Below are 14473 nucleotides of genomic sequence, written 5' to 3' on the forward strand. Positions count from 1 at the left end.
ACATATTAAGACTGCAGTGGGGGGAATGGATGGATGATGGATGGATAGATGGATGGATGGATGGATGGATGGATGGATGGATGGATGGATGGATGGATGGCCTCATTGTTTGACACCCCGTATCTGACCCCACCTTCAGCTCCATCTCTGCAGCCTTTATCCAGTCTCTCCTCTGTCTCTGCTGAGCAGTTTCATCTCAGCTGCTCCTCTGGTTCCTTCCCGTTAATCCGTCCTCCTCACCAGTGTCTAAAAACCGATCGTCTCCACCCCTCCCTCCACCGCTCTGTCCTTCAGTCATTCACTCCTTCATGCCAAGATAGCTCATCAAAAATTAACTCAATCTGATTCATAAACTCAGAATAAAGTGAAAAACAAGGTGGAGGAGATGAAGAGAGACGACTTTCAGTGAAACCACCGAGCCGAAGACACAGACCGAATATCAACAGAGCAGGACGCAGGACACGCATGCCAATTACTCTGTGTGTGTGTGTGTGTGTGTGTGTGTGTGTGTGTGTGTGTGTGTGCTTCTAGTCAAAAAAGTTCAAGGACAGTCAAACTCTCATCAGCAGCTTGAAATCATGTTGAGGAATCATTTTCCTCCAATCAGAGAAAACAAACTGATACCGTGAAAATGAAGTTTTAGGATTCTGTTCACCTTCCTCATGACACACACTCCTCCTCATCCTCCAGACACACACTGTTTCCTCACGCACAATTCTTCTTCATCCTCCAGACACACACTCCTTGACAATAGCGACGGTGATGACAGTGAAACTGATAGTGGTGCCAGTGACAGTGATGACAGTGAGGACAGTGATGGTACTGATGGTGATTACGATCATAGTAACAGCGATGATAGTGATGGTAGTGATAACAGTGATATCAGTAATAGCGATGATCGTGATGGTAGTGCTCACAGCAACAGTGATAGTGATACTCGAGATAATAACAGTAGCGATAGTGATGACAGTGATGGGAGTGATAGTGATAACAGTGATAGTGATGATAGTGAATGTGATTATAGAGACTAGTAGAGATCAGAGAGATGATAGTGATGGTAGTGCCGATAGTGACAGTGGCAGTGACACTAGTGATAGTGATAGTGATGATCGTGACGGTAGTGAGAGTAGTAACAGTGATGGTAGAGATCAGAGAGATGATAGCGATGATAGTGAAGGTGATGATAGTGATGACGATAGTGATATTAGTGATAGTGACAGTAGCAATAGTGATTATAGTGATGGGAGTGATAGTGATAACAGTGATAGTGATTGGTAGGGATCAGAGAGATGATGATGATGATAGCGATGATTGTGATCATAGTGATAGTGATGATGGTGATAGTGATACTAGTGATAGTGATGGCAGTGATAGTGAGGATAGTGACTGCTAGAGATCAGAGAGATGATAGCGATGATAGCGATCACAGTGATAGTGATGATGGTGATAGTGATAACAGTGATCGTGAGGATAGTGATGATAGTGTCTAGTGCTGATGGTGATTGTAGTGAATGTGATGAAAGTGATGGTGATAATAATGAGAGTGATAGTTATGATAGTGACAGTGATGACAGTGACAGTAATGATGGTGATAACAGTGATAGTGATTTCAGCAATAGTAATGGCTGTGATAACCGTGATAGTGACGGGTAATGATAGTTATGATAGTGATAGTGATGACAGAGATGAAAGTGATAGTGTTAGTAGTGACAGTGATGGCAGTGATAGTGATGATCCCAAAGTTTCACTCTGCTCTGCTCCTCCCGGTCCTGAAGGTGGACGTGGAATCGGCCTGGAATCTTACCTGACTTGTGGTGGTGGTGGTGGTGGTGGTGGTGGTGGTGACGGAGGTGGTGCTGGGCGGACATGTGGACGTGTTGGGCCAGTACGTCGGCCAGCCGGCCTCCGGCCGCCCCGCTGCCCCCGCTGCGGGTGGAGGAGGAGGAAGATGACGCCGTGGAGGAGGTGGTGGTGGTGGTGGTGGTGGAGGAGGTGCCATGGATGGCCCGGCTGATCCAGTGCTCCACGGTGATGCTCCCTTCCCGGCTGGACGGCGTTCCTCCGCCGCCGCATCCATCCCCTTCACCGTCTCCTCCATCCTCTTCATCTCCATCACCCTGACCTTCGCCCTCCGAGCCAGATGAGGTGTCTGAGGAGCAAAACAAGCATAAAAAACTAGGATCAAACATCAGCCGGCTTTTCGTCCAAACTGTTTTTAAAAAAAGAAACCACAGAAGAATATAGAGATACACACATAGAATATTTATGTACCTCACATCTCAAACTCATCCGTTTAACGTTGCTGCAGGAGGGAATGGAACGTGTGTGTGTGTGTGTGTGTGTGTGTGTGTGTGTGTGTGCGCGCGCGTGTTTTGCATGTGATTTCCATAATGCCCAGGGCATAATGAGATTGTGAGTGATGATATGAATAACAACAGAAGCTGACCCAGTTCTCACACACACACACACACACACACACGCACAAAAAACAATCTGGTCGACAAATGACAAAAGTCCAACAGATAAAAGAGAAACTGTTGTTGGTTTGTGGTCTGAAGAAGAATGGAAACACGTCACCACATGTTTGTTTATCAGCAGATGGAAACACGGCAGCAGTGAATGTTCCATCGAGGCCTCATGAAACCTCAGAAGCTCGGTCACTTCATGTGAACCAGCGAACATGAAGAACTCATCGCTTTTCAGCTGAGATGCTTCCAGCTGCAAGAACGGAGTTCCAACTTCTGACTTTTAAACCTTTGTCATCAAGGGAAGTTTTTAACCAGTGACATGTTCAACCTTGTTTTCCTGGGAACTTCCTATTTGAAACAGTGGTTCCAAAAGCTCCAGTTCAGAAGGTGAAAAGATATTCCAGATTAGTTTACCGACTGTTCGCCAACTGGTTCACCAACTGTTTATCCAGAGCGTGTTTGTACCTTTGCTTTCTAACTTTTTTCCATCATTCTTTTCATGATGAGCATATCCTGCTTGATGACCAGAACGAGAGACGAGCGAGAGAGAGAGAAAACGAGGGAGAATGTGAGAGAGAGAGAGAGAGAGAAAGAGAGAGAGCGAGGCAGAATGAGAGAGGGGCGAGAGAGAGAGAGAGAAAGAGAGAGAGCGAGGCAGAATGAGAGAGGGGCAAGAGAGAGAGAGAGAAAGAGAGAATGAGAGAGGGGGAGAGAAAAAGCGTGTTTTCGTGTTTTGAATGTGTGCTGCTGCTTTTAACGCTCCCTGAGGGCATGTGCTTTCTAAATCTCAAAAATGGAATGGATATAGAAATAGGAACATGGAGCTGCTCAGTGTGTGTGTGTGTGTGTGTGTGTGTGTGTGTGTGTGTGTGTGTGTGTGTGTGTGTGTGACTTGGGGTGAAACGGTGCAGGTCCAGGTCTTGTCAGGTCAAACTCTTCTTGTTTTCTGTTTCGATCAGGTTGTTTCTTTAACAGAACATTTCTTCTTTTTTCTCATATATTTATTCCATTTCATTTTAATTGCTGTAATTGCTGCTTCTTCACTGTGCTTGTTTTGTAAAGTGGAATATAAATCAGTTTGCTTACATCTTAAATGTTGCTTTTGTTAATGCTGTTATTGCTTTTGCAGAGAGTGTGATTGTTTTCATCATCATTTTTGTGGCTAAGATCGTTGTGGAATCGTTTTTGTCCCTGGCGTTGTTCTTCATGTTATTGTTAAAACTGTGGGTATTGCTTTTGTTGTTCTCGCAGTATTGATCATCTTCCTCATTGTTCTGTGAGTCGGTGGAACCACATCAGTGAGATCAGACCTCCGACTCGTCACACTCCGTCTGAATGCCGCTGCAGTGACAGAAACTAGAGGAACAGATGGAATATCGACTGAAAATCAATACTTCAGTGATCCTTGGAGAAATTCACCAGTTCCTCTTCATTAGCTTCAAGTTTAAAATCTTATTTTTAACCTATGAAGCTGAAGCTGAAAGGCTCAGTCATGTCTTAAAGAGCTGCTGGTCCCAGATCAGCCAGACATGGAACAAGAACGTGGGAACAAACTGAGAAGAATGAAACGGTGAGCGGCAGGATCTCTGTGCAGAGCTGGAAGTTTCTGATCAGACCAAGGCTGAAGTCTAGAAGCTGGGAGCTGCTGCGATCTGAACAGACGTCACTCTCCACTCTGTTGCTGCTGATCTGATGATCTAGTCTGATCTGGCCTGATCTGCTGATCTGGTGTGATCTGGTGTGACCTGGTGATTTGACCTAGTCTGATCTGGTCTGATGTGAGTCAGGTCTGGCTGACTGAAGTTCCTAGCCTCATAAACCAGCCCCGCCCACGCCTCGTCCACATTTGGATTTAGTAGCTGGGGTGGGTCTGGGGACAAGGCAAGAGAAAGAGAATGCGACTCGGCCGTTTCACGGCCGAGCCAATCAGCGCTGCCCCTTTTTGTTTTCAAATTTTTTTGGCGAAGTCCGGCGGCTAAACCAAAAGCGACGCCATCGCTGCGCGTAGCGGAGATTACAGAGAAAACTTTAACCATCGTCTGAAAGCTGCAATAAGTAAAGTTACAGCCAAAATACTAATGTATTATAAAGTATTACAACAATCAAGCAAGAGCAAGAGTCTGCGCCTGGTGAGGTTCTAACAGGAAGACGTTTCCGTGTGTCGTTGCATGTCGAGAAGCTAGAGCTAAAGAGCTAAAGCTAACCCTAGAGAAGCTAACGCATTTTGATGAGAGACTTGTTTTGAAGCGCTGATTGGCTGAAGCGCGCTGTCAGTCAAAGGAGTAACCGACACCCCCTGCACGACGTTTGTACTGGGTTGTCCCCAGACCCACCCCAGCTCCAAAATCCAAATGTGGATGTGGAGTGGGCGGGGCTTGTTTACAAGGTTATGAAGTTCCACCCTGCAGGAACAGAGGGATCGGCTTCATCAACACCCTCATTGAAGCTCGACGCCGCCGGACAGATGTGGAGGACTCCCGCCAGCCGAGCAGCGGACACAGAGCACACGTCACCTCCTCAGTGGATCTGAGTAAACCAGACTGGATTCAGTTCTCAGAGGCGATCTACCCTGGTATGAACGGCTGCAGACGGCAGACCGGGTTGTACGAACAGATCGTTGCTTCTGTGCACGTACAGTAACAGGAAACTGTGACAGATATCATCAGTTTAACCTGGACAGCAGGACACTGGGCTCAATTAAAGTGCTGGGAAAAACACAATGAAGAAGAAACTGGTGCTGATCTAATGCTGCTTTGCTGAACACTGAGCAGACAGGCAGAAGAAGAAATCTGGCTCATCTGATTGGTGCGGACTGAGACTGGAAGTCCCGCCCCAGCAGCCGATTAGCGGCCAACGGCCAACCGCTAACTACAAACAATCGTGATTTATGGTCCCTTATAGTCCATTTATAGCTTTGTTTATTCTGCTGGTCAAACACATTGTGCTCCACATAACCTCCTCTCACTGCAACTGGGCGACAGTCTGATGGTCCACTTCAAGACCGGGCAAGTCCAGGCCTGCAGAGTTCAACTGAAAGATCCGGATCTGAGTTCAGGGGAGCGTTCAAACTGCATAAATGATGAGGATTTTCCCAGAAAGTCCTGATTTGGTCTAAAATCTGTATTTTACATGAATGGTGTGAAAGGGTCCTTAGTTCCTGAAGTGAACTCTGTCCAGATCAAACAGGACCAAAAGTCCCTGAAGAGAATTCTGGTCCGGATCAAACAGGACTGAAAGTCCCTGAAGTGGACTCTGGTCCGCATTAAATTCTCTGAGTCTCTGCTGCTGTTAGTTTGATAATGAACTCTTCTCAGTCTGTAATGAACAAAGAAGTCAATCTCAGTTAAGCTCCGCCTTCTTCTCCACAAACTGAACAGTTTTTCCACACATATTGCGAATTGAAGGAAACAATCCGGGAAGATTCCAGAGATTCAAGGTTTGTTTCAAAAGATTTTCAGATTCAGTCCACAGCTTCACAGTGTTTGATTCAACAGCACAAATATGTTTTACACCACATTTAATCCCAAACTCTGAGAATCTATTATTATTATTATTTATAAATTTGTGACTCGTAAATGAGGATTCGTACATCTATAAATTAGGCTTTGTGAACGTGTAGGTGTTGTGATGAGCTGTGTTTGTAGAGAGAAAATCTCGTCAGAAGTCTGGATAAATGAAGATTTAAATGTAGGACATGGGCACAGACAGCCAGGCTCATGAAAACACTAAAATTACACTTCTTAAACCCATCTCACAGCCGCTTTAATGGTGGAACTCAAAGATTAGACTGAAGCACAAACAGCAGCTCAACGGGGAAATCTGCATCTAATAAGACCAAGAAGGCAGAAAGCAAAGTGCAAAATGTGGTTTTTAGTCTGATTCAACCAGATCTCCAGTTTGTTCCTACTTTGAATAAAACACACGAAAACTGTCATTTTCATTCTCTTTGAAATCAGCTGAAGTATCAACATCCTGAGAGACGGAATGATCCATGTGATGCTCAACATTAGGACAGACAAGCCATGCCAGCTCCTCTGAGGTCAAAGGTTAGAGAAGGCATTCAGTACTCCAACGTCTCACTTGGACTGAGACAGCTCTAAATCGCTGGATTATTAGAAATATTTTGTTAAAAGAATATTATCCTAACCCGATTATGTTCTCAGGGACTTAGAAGTGGAAACGATGAAGAAAATAAGAAAAAAAAAACAATGATACTTCCTCCTACATTAAAACAAATTAAAAACTTCCCCTTCCCATACACTTCCTGTTTACCTTTCACACTTCTTGCTCATCGCACACACACTTCCCGGTCATCTCACACACTTCCTGGTAACCACACACACTTCCTGCTGTGCTCCCTCACAGGAAGTATATTCCAGCTGTGTGACAGACCGACTGATAAAGTTTCTGTATTTGTTTGTAAAAGCATTTTTGAGAATTATGGAAGAATAAAAGTTATCTGTGAATTAGATTTCTGTCTTATTGCTTACTTCCTGTTATTCTCGAAATGTCTGATGAATGTCGATTCAGTGCGTCTCTAGTTTTGGTGCCGGCAGAAGCAGACGCAGAAGCTCTGCAGGACGGTTTTCTCACCTGGAGGCGTGTAGGCGTCCATGGAGGACTGGACCACCAGCGACCGCCTCTTGGACGGCATGGGCACCGCCATCTTCCTCTCCTTGTGCTTGGCCAGGGCGGCCTGCACGGCCTCGGTGTGGACGTCTGGAGACACAGGAACAGCGTCAGAGCGACGGACTGCCTTCACACTGCGGCCAGGTTTCATTCATATTGATGAAATGTAGGAACTTTCTGCTTCAGGTTCCACACGGAACCTGCTCCAGCTGGAGGCTGAAGAAAAGAGAACTAATCTCTCACATTTAGGCTACTCTTCATTTTCTTCGTGATGCTGAATCTTCTATCTGCAGTGTATCAGTTTATCAATATACCAGTTTATCAGTGTGATAGATACATCCAGATGAAGACGTTAGCGCCGCCTCGTCCAATCAAACGGTGATGAAAACACATTTCCTCTGACGTGAAGGACTTTCTCTCTCCTGCTCGTCACACGTTTCACATCATGAGGAGATTAAATGAAGGATTAGCACAGTTTTTAATCCACATCAAACTGCTGGCGAAGGCAGGCAGCATAGGATATGATTAGCAGGAATTAATGCAGCAGAACAACACCAAGTTCTGGAGAACCAGGAGGAGAACTCCAAGGGTCTGGAGAACCAGGAGGAGAAACATGAGGGCCTACAGAACCGGAAAGATCTAGAAAACCACTCTAGAACCACAAGGATCTGGAGAACTAGGAAGAGAACCAGGAGGGTCTGGAGATCCACATATGATCCATAAATAGGTGAAAAGATATTCTTGAGTTGACAACAGTCCAGTCAGCAGAACACTGATGGAGATCATGACAAAAGCTTTTTAAAGAACATTCAATCAGAGGACATAACAACTTCACACTAATGTGGATTCATATGTTTGCAGAGTTTCTGTTCAACCATGTGTTTTATACATCGTTAGAATGAAAAAATGCCTCCAAACTCTAAAAGCTGTAAAAACATGAAAAATAACTTCTGTTCAATTTGTGAATCGAGAGCAGTTCTAGTGGATGGAACAGTTTTTACACTGCAGAACTCTCATTAAGGTTCTGAGTCGTGTTACACATGTTCCACACGTTCCAGATGTGACTCACCTGATCTGTAGCGTTCGTCCCGGGAGCCCGAGGATCGCCGGCGGTGGTATCGTGAGGACGATGTCGGGGTGACGGGGGTTCTCCTCTCCTGGCCGACAGACTGGTCCATTCCTGAGGAACAGAGGGTCCAGTTGATCACAAACTGATCAGCTCCCAGCAGGAGAACATTGACAGCTCGGTATGGTATCATGTGGTGGGTTCTGCAGAGTCCTGAACTCCTGCTGCTGGGAGATCTTCAATAGACCCGATAGGAATCAGAACTCCTCAACCACATTAGAACCTGAACTCCAGCTGGAGGCCGTGAAGCCAGACAGTTGTTGGATTACAGAGGAAAGCACCACCCTGTAATAGATCAATATGTCTGTCAGAACTCTTATCATCACCCTACAGGTATTTTCTTTAACTTGGAGAGAGAGTTTTGGAGGCTGAGGCCTCGTTCATGTAGCATTTCCAAGAGAAAAGAGGAAAATCATTCCATCTACATGACAGAGTTTCTCAGAGCCACTGAGAACAAGCTGATGGCGCTGAGGACCAGTCAGATGGAGGCTCAGAGCTTCATCCAACCAACAAACCAGACGACGCGGCAGATCACTCTCACATCAACACTGATACTCCAATTTTCAACATTCAGCTTCAAAAAGAAACAAAGTGACACGATCCAGCTCTATAAAATTCAACACACTATATATGATTGACGTTCTGTGTTCTATTTAGAATGGTTCAACAGAACAAAAGAAGTTCCTGATTCTGAGAACACCATCCATGCACGTTGCACGATGCATCTTCAGCCGCCTATCCAGGACCGGGTCGTGGGGGCAGTAGTCTAAGCAGGGATGCTCCGACTTCCTGTCACACCCCAGACTCTTCCTTCCTCCAGCTCTTCTTGGAGGATCCCGAGGTGTCCCAGGCCAGCCCAGGAACATAGCTCCTCTGGCGTGTCCTGGGAGGCGTCCAGGAGGCATCCTAAACAGGTGCCCGAGCCTCCTCAGCTTGCTCCTCTGGATGTGGAGGAGTAGCGGCTCTACTCCAAGCTACTGCCTGGTGACGTAGCTCCTCCCCTTACCGCTAAGCCAGTGCCCAGCCATCCTACGAAGGAAGCTCATTTCAGTCGTTGTATCCAGAACTTTTCCTTTCGGTCATGACCCAAAGCTCGTGACCATAGGTGAGAGTGGGGCCATAGATTGACCGGACCAATACAACGACGGCATCACTGCAGACGCTGCACTGATCCACCTGTCAATCTCAACTCCATCCATCCTCCAACCATGAACAAGACCCCGAGATACTTAAACTACTCCACTTGAGCCAGGGTCTCTCCACCGGTGCTATTGGTGCTGATCCTCATTCTCATTGCTTCACACACTGCAACCCCACCCAGTGCATGATGGTCCAGATTCCATGAAGCCAACAGGACAACATCATCTACAAAAGAGCAAAGATGAAATCCTGTGGTCCCCAAACTGGACCCCCTCCGGCCCCTGGCTGCACCTAGAAATTCTGCCCATAAAAATGATGAACAGAAGCGGTGACAAAGGGCAGGACTGAGTCTAACATGCACATAAACAGGTTTGACTTACTGCTGGAAATGCGGACCAGACTCCTACTCCGGTCATACAGAGACCGGACGGCCCTGAACTAGAGGCCCCGGACTGAAACACTCCTGAAGCACCTCCCACAAAACACCACGAGGGATGCAGTTGAACGCCTTCTCCAAGTTCACAAAACATGTGGACTGGTTGGGTGAACTCCCACAAACCATTGAGCACCCTATGGAGGGTCTCGAGCTGGTCCAGTATTACACAATCAGGACAAAAACTGCATTGTTCCTCCTGGATCCAGGGTTCGACTATTGGTCAAATCTTCCTCTCCAGTACCCTGCAGTAGACTTTCCCAGGGAGGCTGAGGAGTGTGATTCCCCCATAGTTAGAGCACACCCTCCAGTCCCCCTTTTAAAGAAGGAGAACCACCACTCCGATCTGCCAGTCCAGAGGTACTGTCCAAGACCGCCTTGTGATATTATAGATGTGCTAACCGAGACAGTCTCTGCACATCCAGAGACTGAAGGACCTCAGGGAGAATCTCCTCCACCCCCGGTGCCTTACCAACCACCTCAGTGACTTCAGCTTGGTGATAGATGAGTCCATCGCTGGGACCTCAGCCTCTGCTTCCTCCACAGAAGACTAGGTGACAGGATTGAGGAGGTCCTTGAAGTATTCAATCCACCGTCAAAAAATATCCCCAGTTGAGGTGAGCAGCTCCCCTTCTCCACTTTAAACAGTGTTGGTGGAGACCTGCTTTCCCCTTCTGAGGCACAGGACGGTTTGACAGAAGATAGTCCTCCCGAACTCCTCCCAGACCCCAGTTTTCACCTCCACAGCCACTCAGGCTGCAGTTCGCTTGTCCTGCCGATACCTGTTAGCTACTTCTAGAGTCCCATGAGCCAACAAGACCCTATAGCAGGTGTTGGCAATTTGTTGCCCGCCGAACCGTCCAATCCAGCCTGCGAGAGGATTCCAACACGCGAGCACACGAGCGCACATATTACCCCTGGGCCTCGAGCACCCCTGTTGGAGTGCGATATCTGTCATTGTGTTGCAATAGCCAATCTTTGAAGGAAGTGTTGTTCAGTTGTGGTTTCCGGTTTGTCACTGAAAAATAAAGAGGAGTGGCACCTCGTCTGGTGAACAGAGAGCGCAAGTGAGTACGCTGCACTGAGCTAGAGGCAGCATGTCTCCGTGTGTATTTATTCTCCAGTAAGTTTGAGTGTACGAGGCAGACATGTCTACAACGGAAGGAGCAACCGGAGGAAGTTCCCGGGCAGCGAGAGGAGCTACCGCTGCAGAAGATTTAAAAACCCCGAATTGATGGTTGGCCCCCCCCCGGTCTGCGCGTGCATCCCTCCGTCACCACAACCCATCAGGTTCAGGTTCACACTGAGGCTGAAGGGTGGGGCGTTTGGTCAGAGCAGGGTGTTTAACCGCAGGGCGGGGTGTTTAGTTCTGGGTGTGGCATTTAGCTGCAGGGTGGGGTGTTTCGTTCAGGGCAGTGCGTTTAGTTCAGAGGGGGGCGTTTGGCTGCAGGGTGGGGCGTTTGGTTCAGTTCAGTGCGTATGGTTCTGAGTGGGGCATTTGACTAAAAGATGGGGCGTGGTCAGAGTGAGGCTTGCTGTCGGGGCAGAGGCGGGGCAGATCATAATAAACACGACATTCGCTGTGACGATGGCAGTAAACCACAGAAAACTTGACAGGAATCTGTGGTGTTACATAAACAAACACACCTCAGAGCCTGAAAAAACAAACCCGCTGTGAGAAAACAGCCACTTCTTGGAGCGTCCAGTTAAATGACGTACAAGTGATTGATTGATTTAACCATGTAAAAAATTCCCCTGCTGGGCAGGTTCATACCTTTACTAAAATCTGAGGTTATTTTATTTCTACTGATAGAAAATAAAGTATTTTACCATGAGAGAAAAATCTCTCACAGCCTCTCAATACATGTCTCTGTCTCTCTGCATTAATTTTAATATGTGTCCAGTAGATTTCAGGATATTTTCATGGTTGATAGTAAAAATAATGGAGCTTTAGACAGCAGCTTCCAGTGACGTCTGGGTCGTATCAAGTAATAAATACAGAAGAACCCTGTGTGTTAGACAAAGAACATTCTGCTTGAGAGAAGTTAACTTCTTTCACCTCCAAAAATATTCAGATTGCAAAATGATGCTGGTTTTTTTAATTAAGTTAATTGATTATTATTATTATTGGTAGTAGTAGTAGTAGTAGTAGTAGTAGTAGTAGTATATATATATATATATATATAGTGTTAAAATTGGTGCAAAATTTCTTGTAAATCTTTAAATGGCACTGTAATCTGGGATGTACTTTTCAGTCAAACTGAAAAATAAATCATTGTCTTGGATCCGTCGAGACGGGTTCCAGGACTACACCGCTCAGTAAATAACAACCAATATATGTCACCAGAACAACGCTTTGAGTCTCAGTTTATTGTCAGCTGTCTTTTTACAGTCAAACTTCCTGTTGGAACCAAGTCAGCTTATCAAACACCTACAGCTTAAAAAAACAAACTTAATTAAAAGAAATATTAAAGCAGCTGTTTCATCTGCAGGCATGAGTGACAGATCAACTATAGACATGAATGGAATAACATAAATCAAGACAATGGAAGCTTCTGATCAGAGATGATTAATGCCTCGGTGCAGTGAATCACTCACAGGGTGTTTCCAGAGAGCCAGAATGTGATTTCGCTTGGTAATATTCACTCTGCTGGAGTCTCATTGATTCTTAACCTGATCTGGAAACTAAAACATGATCTGAACCTTAAAAACCAGGCGCTCCATTGCTGTTGTCTCTATTAGACTGACGAGGGAAAGTTCAAAGTTCAAAATTTTCAGCCACCTTTAAAACTAAGATTCCAGATCATTTTAAGCTAATTAACAAACAATTAACTGAGCAAAATAGGACCAGAAACTAGACTTTAATTACAGCTAATTTACTGTGAATGTCTCAGATTACGGAGTCAGTTCAGGTCAGATTAACTTTGCCCTTAAATCAACATAATCTGAATAAACTGTGTATTTACATGAGTCTAAATTACGATTAACCCCTGTTTTGTAGTATTAATTTCTCATGATCTTCAACAATTAGGAAAAAACACATTAACAGTTCCTCAAACCAAAATTTGAAGGCAGGAAGACTAAAGATTAAATCCACCAACATCTCTCCAGCGTTTGTCTCCCAGTCTTTACTCCCAGTCTTCCTTCAGACGGTGTTGGACCTATCTGGCTGGAGACTGCACAACTCAGCGGTGGCTCCATTGGACAGCCAGAGCCCAGCGTGCAGGGGTTCGGTGAAGGTGGTCTGGACCCTGTGGAGGAGGGTCATGGTGTCGGAGATGCCGTAGAAGCACAAGACGCCAGCGCTGTGATCCAGGAACACGCCCACTCTGGGCGTCCACGTGGCCGTGATGGCCGTTTTCACCTCGTTGTGTCTGAACTCAAAGCAATCCAAAGCCCAGGACTTGTCGTTGAGTCCGAACACGCAGTCGCTGAAGATCCCGGCCCTGCCCATGCTTTTGTAAGCGACGGCGACCACAACGCCACTGCTGCTGCGCTCCACTTCCAGATAGCAGCGACCCGTGAGACTCTGTCTGCTCAGAACCTGCCAGGAATAATTGAAGCGGTTTGAGTGTTTGGGGTAGTCCTGCTCGCCGCTGAGGAAGGCCACCTTCCTGTTGCGGTTGGACAGGGACAGATGTGGGTTTGCAGTGTTGGGATCCAGTTCAATGGGGCAGGCGTACTGCAGGAAGTCTGCTCTGGTCTCCAGGTCAGCATTCGGACTCGGCATAGACGCCTTGGCTAAAGTCATGGACATCTTTGCGTACTCTTTCCCAAGTATCTCTTCAAGTTTCTCTCCGGCGTCCGACACTGAAACCATCAGCCTCTCGAAGTACTGCACGCGGCGGATGGTGATGGGGGGCGGGTCTTTGGGGAGACGGGCCAATGAAGGGTACTTTAGGAGGAAATATGTGGGATCTTCAATGGTGGATAACTTGTCCAACTCTGCGTCGGTCTCCGTGAGTGTGGAGATCTCCTGCTCCAGCTTCTCCCGAATCTTCTGGAATTGTCCCACTTCTGTCTGCTGTCGAGACCCAATCTTCTCCTTCATGTCGGAGAGTCTCTGGTGAAGCATCCGGATGTGTTTGGTGAAGGTCCTCTCGGTGTTCCTCAGTGCGTTCTCAGCAGAGCGACGGACGGAGTCCTCCTCCTGTTGCAACAGCGTCATGTTGCTCTGCTTCTTCCTGATCCTCTGCTGGATCTGCTGGCGGGTCAGCCGGAGCTCGTCCTGCTTCTCGGTCTGTTCTGCTGCCGCGGAGACCTTGTCGTGGCCTTTGTGAGCGTCCTTGGAGCAGAGGTAGCAGATGCAGCACTGATCTGTGCGACAGAACAGCTTCATGACCTCCTGGTGTCGAGGACAGATGCTCTGCTTCAGGTCTGTGAAGACGTCCACCAGCCTGTGAGCCCTCAGTGCAGGGACGGAGAGATGGTGCCGGAGGTGGTCCTGGCAGTACGAGACCAGGCACTGCATGCAGGACTTCACGGCTTTCTGCTTTCTGTCAGTGCAGAGGTCACAGGGAACCTCTCCGGGCTGGACGGAGGCTTCAGTGGGAACCTTTCTGGGTTGGACGGGAGCTTCCTGCTGTCCCATCCTCTTCAGCTCCTCCACCACACATGCTAACGTTCGCCTGTCCCCCAGTCCCGACCCCTCCACCAGCCGGTGTTTCATCAGTGAAG

General features: G+C 47.0%; 2 protein-coding genes across 7 annotated transcripts in view; both read right to left on the reverse strand.

The window, feature by feature from the left end:
* LOC115404961 (disco-interacting protein 2 homolog C) overlaps positions 1 to 14473 on the reverse strand; it is a 77703-nt gene that overhangs the window by 26318 nt on the left and 36912 nt on the right. For all 6 annotated transcript variants that reach the window (XM_030114323.1, XM_030114326.1, XM_030114324.1 and 3 more), the window contains exons 3-5: positions 8167 to 8277; positions 7062 to 7187; positions 1805 to 2149 (exon numbers count right to left, since the gene is read on the reverse strand). In XM_030114323.1, coding sequence (XP_029970183.1) covers positions 1805 to 2149; positions 7062 to 7187; positions 8167 to 8277 — 582 coding nt within the window. The remainder of the gene's footprint in view (positions 1 to 1804; positions 2150 to 7061; positions 7188 to 8166; positions 8278 to 14473) is intronic.
* The window catches only part of LOC115404964 (tripartite motif-containing protein 16-like), a 2694-nt gene continuing 429 nt past the window's right edge, over positions 12209 to 14473 (reverse strand). Inside the window, exons 1-2 of the mRNA XM_030114330.1 lie at positions 14455 to 14473; positions 12209 to 14193 (exon numbers count right to left, since the gene is read on the reverse strand). The exon at positions 14455 to 14473 is cut by the window's right edge and continues 429 nt beyond it. Coding sequence (XP_029970190.1) covers positions 12942 to 14193; positions 14455 to 14473 — 1271 coding nt within the window. The 3' untranslated portion in view covers positions 12209 to 12941. The remainder of the gene's footprint in view (positions 14194 to 14454) is intronic.

The sequence above is a fragment of the Salarias fasciatus genome, chromosome 18 (genome assembly GCF_902148845.1).
Source record: "Salarias fasciatus chromosome 18, fSalaFa1.1, whole genome shotgun sequence".
Lineage (NCBI taxonomy): Eukaryota > Metazoa > Chordata > Actinopteri > Blenniiformes > Blenniidae > Salarias > Salarias fasciatus.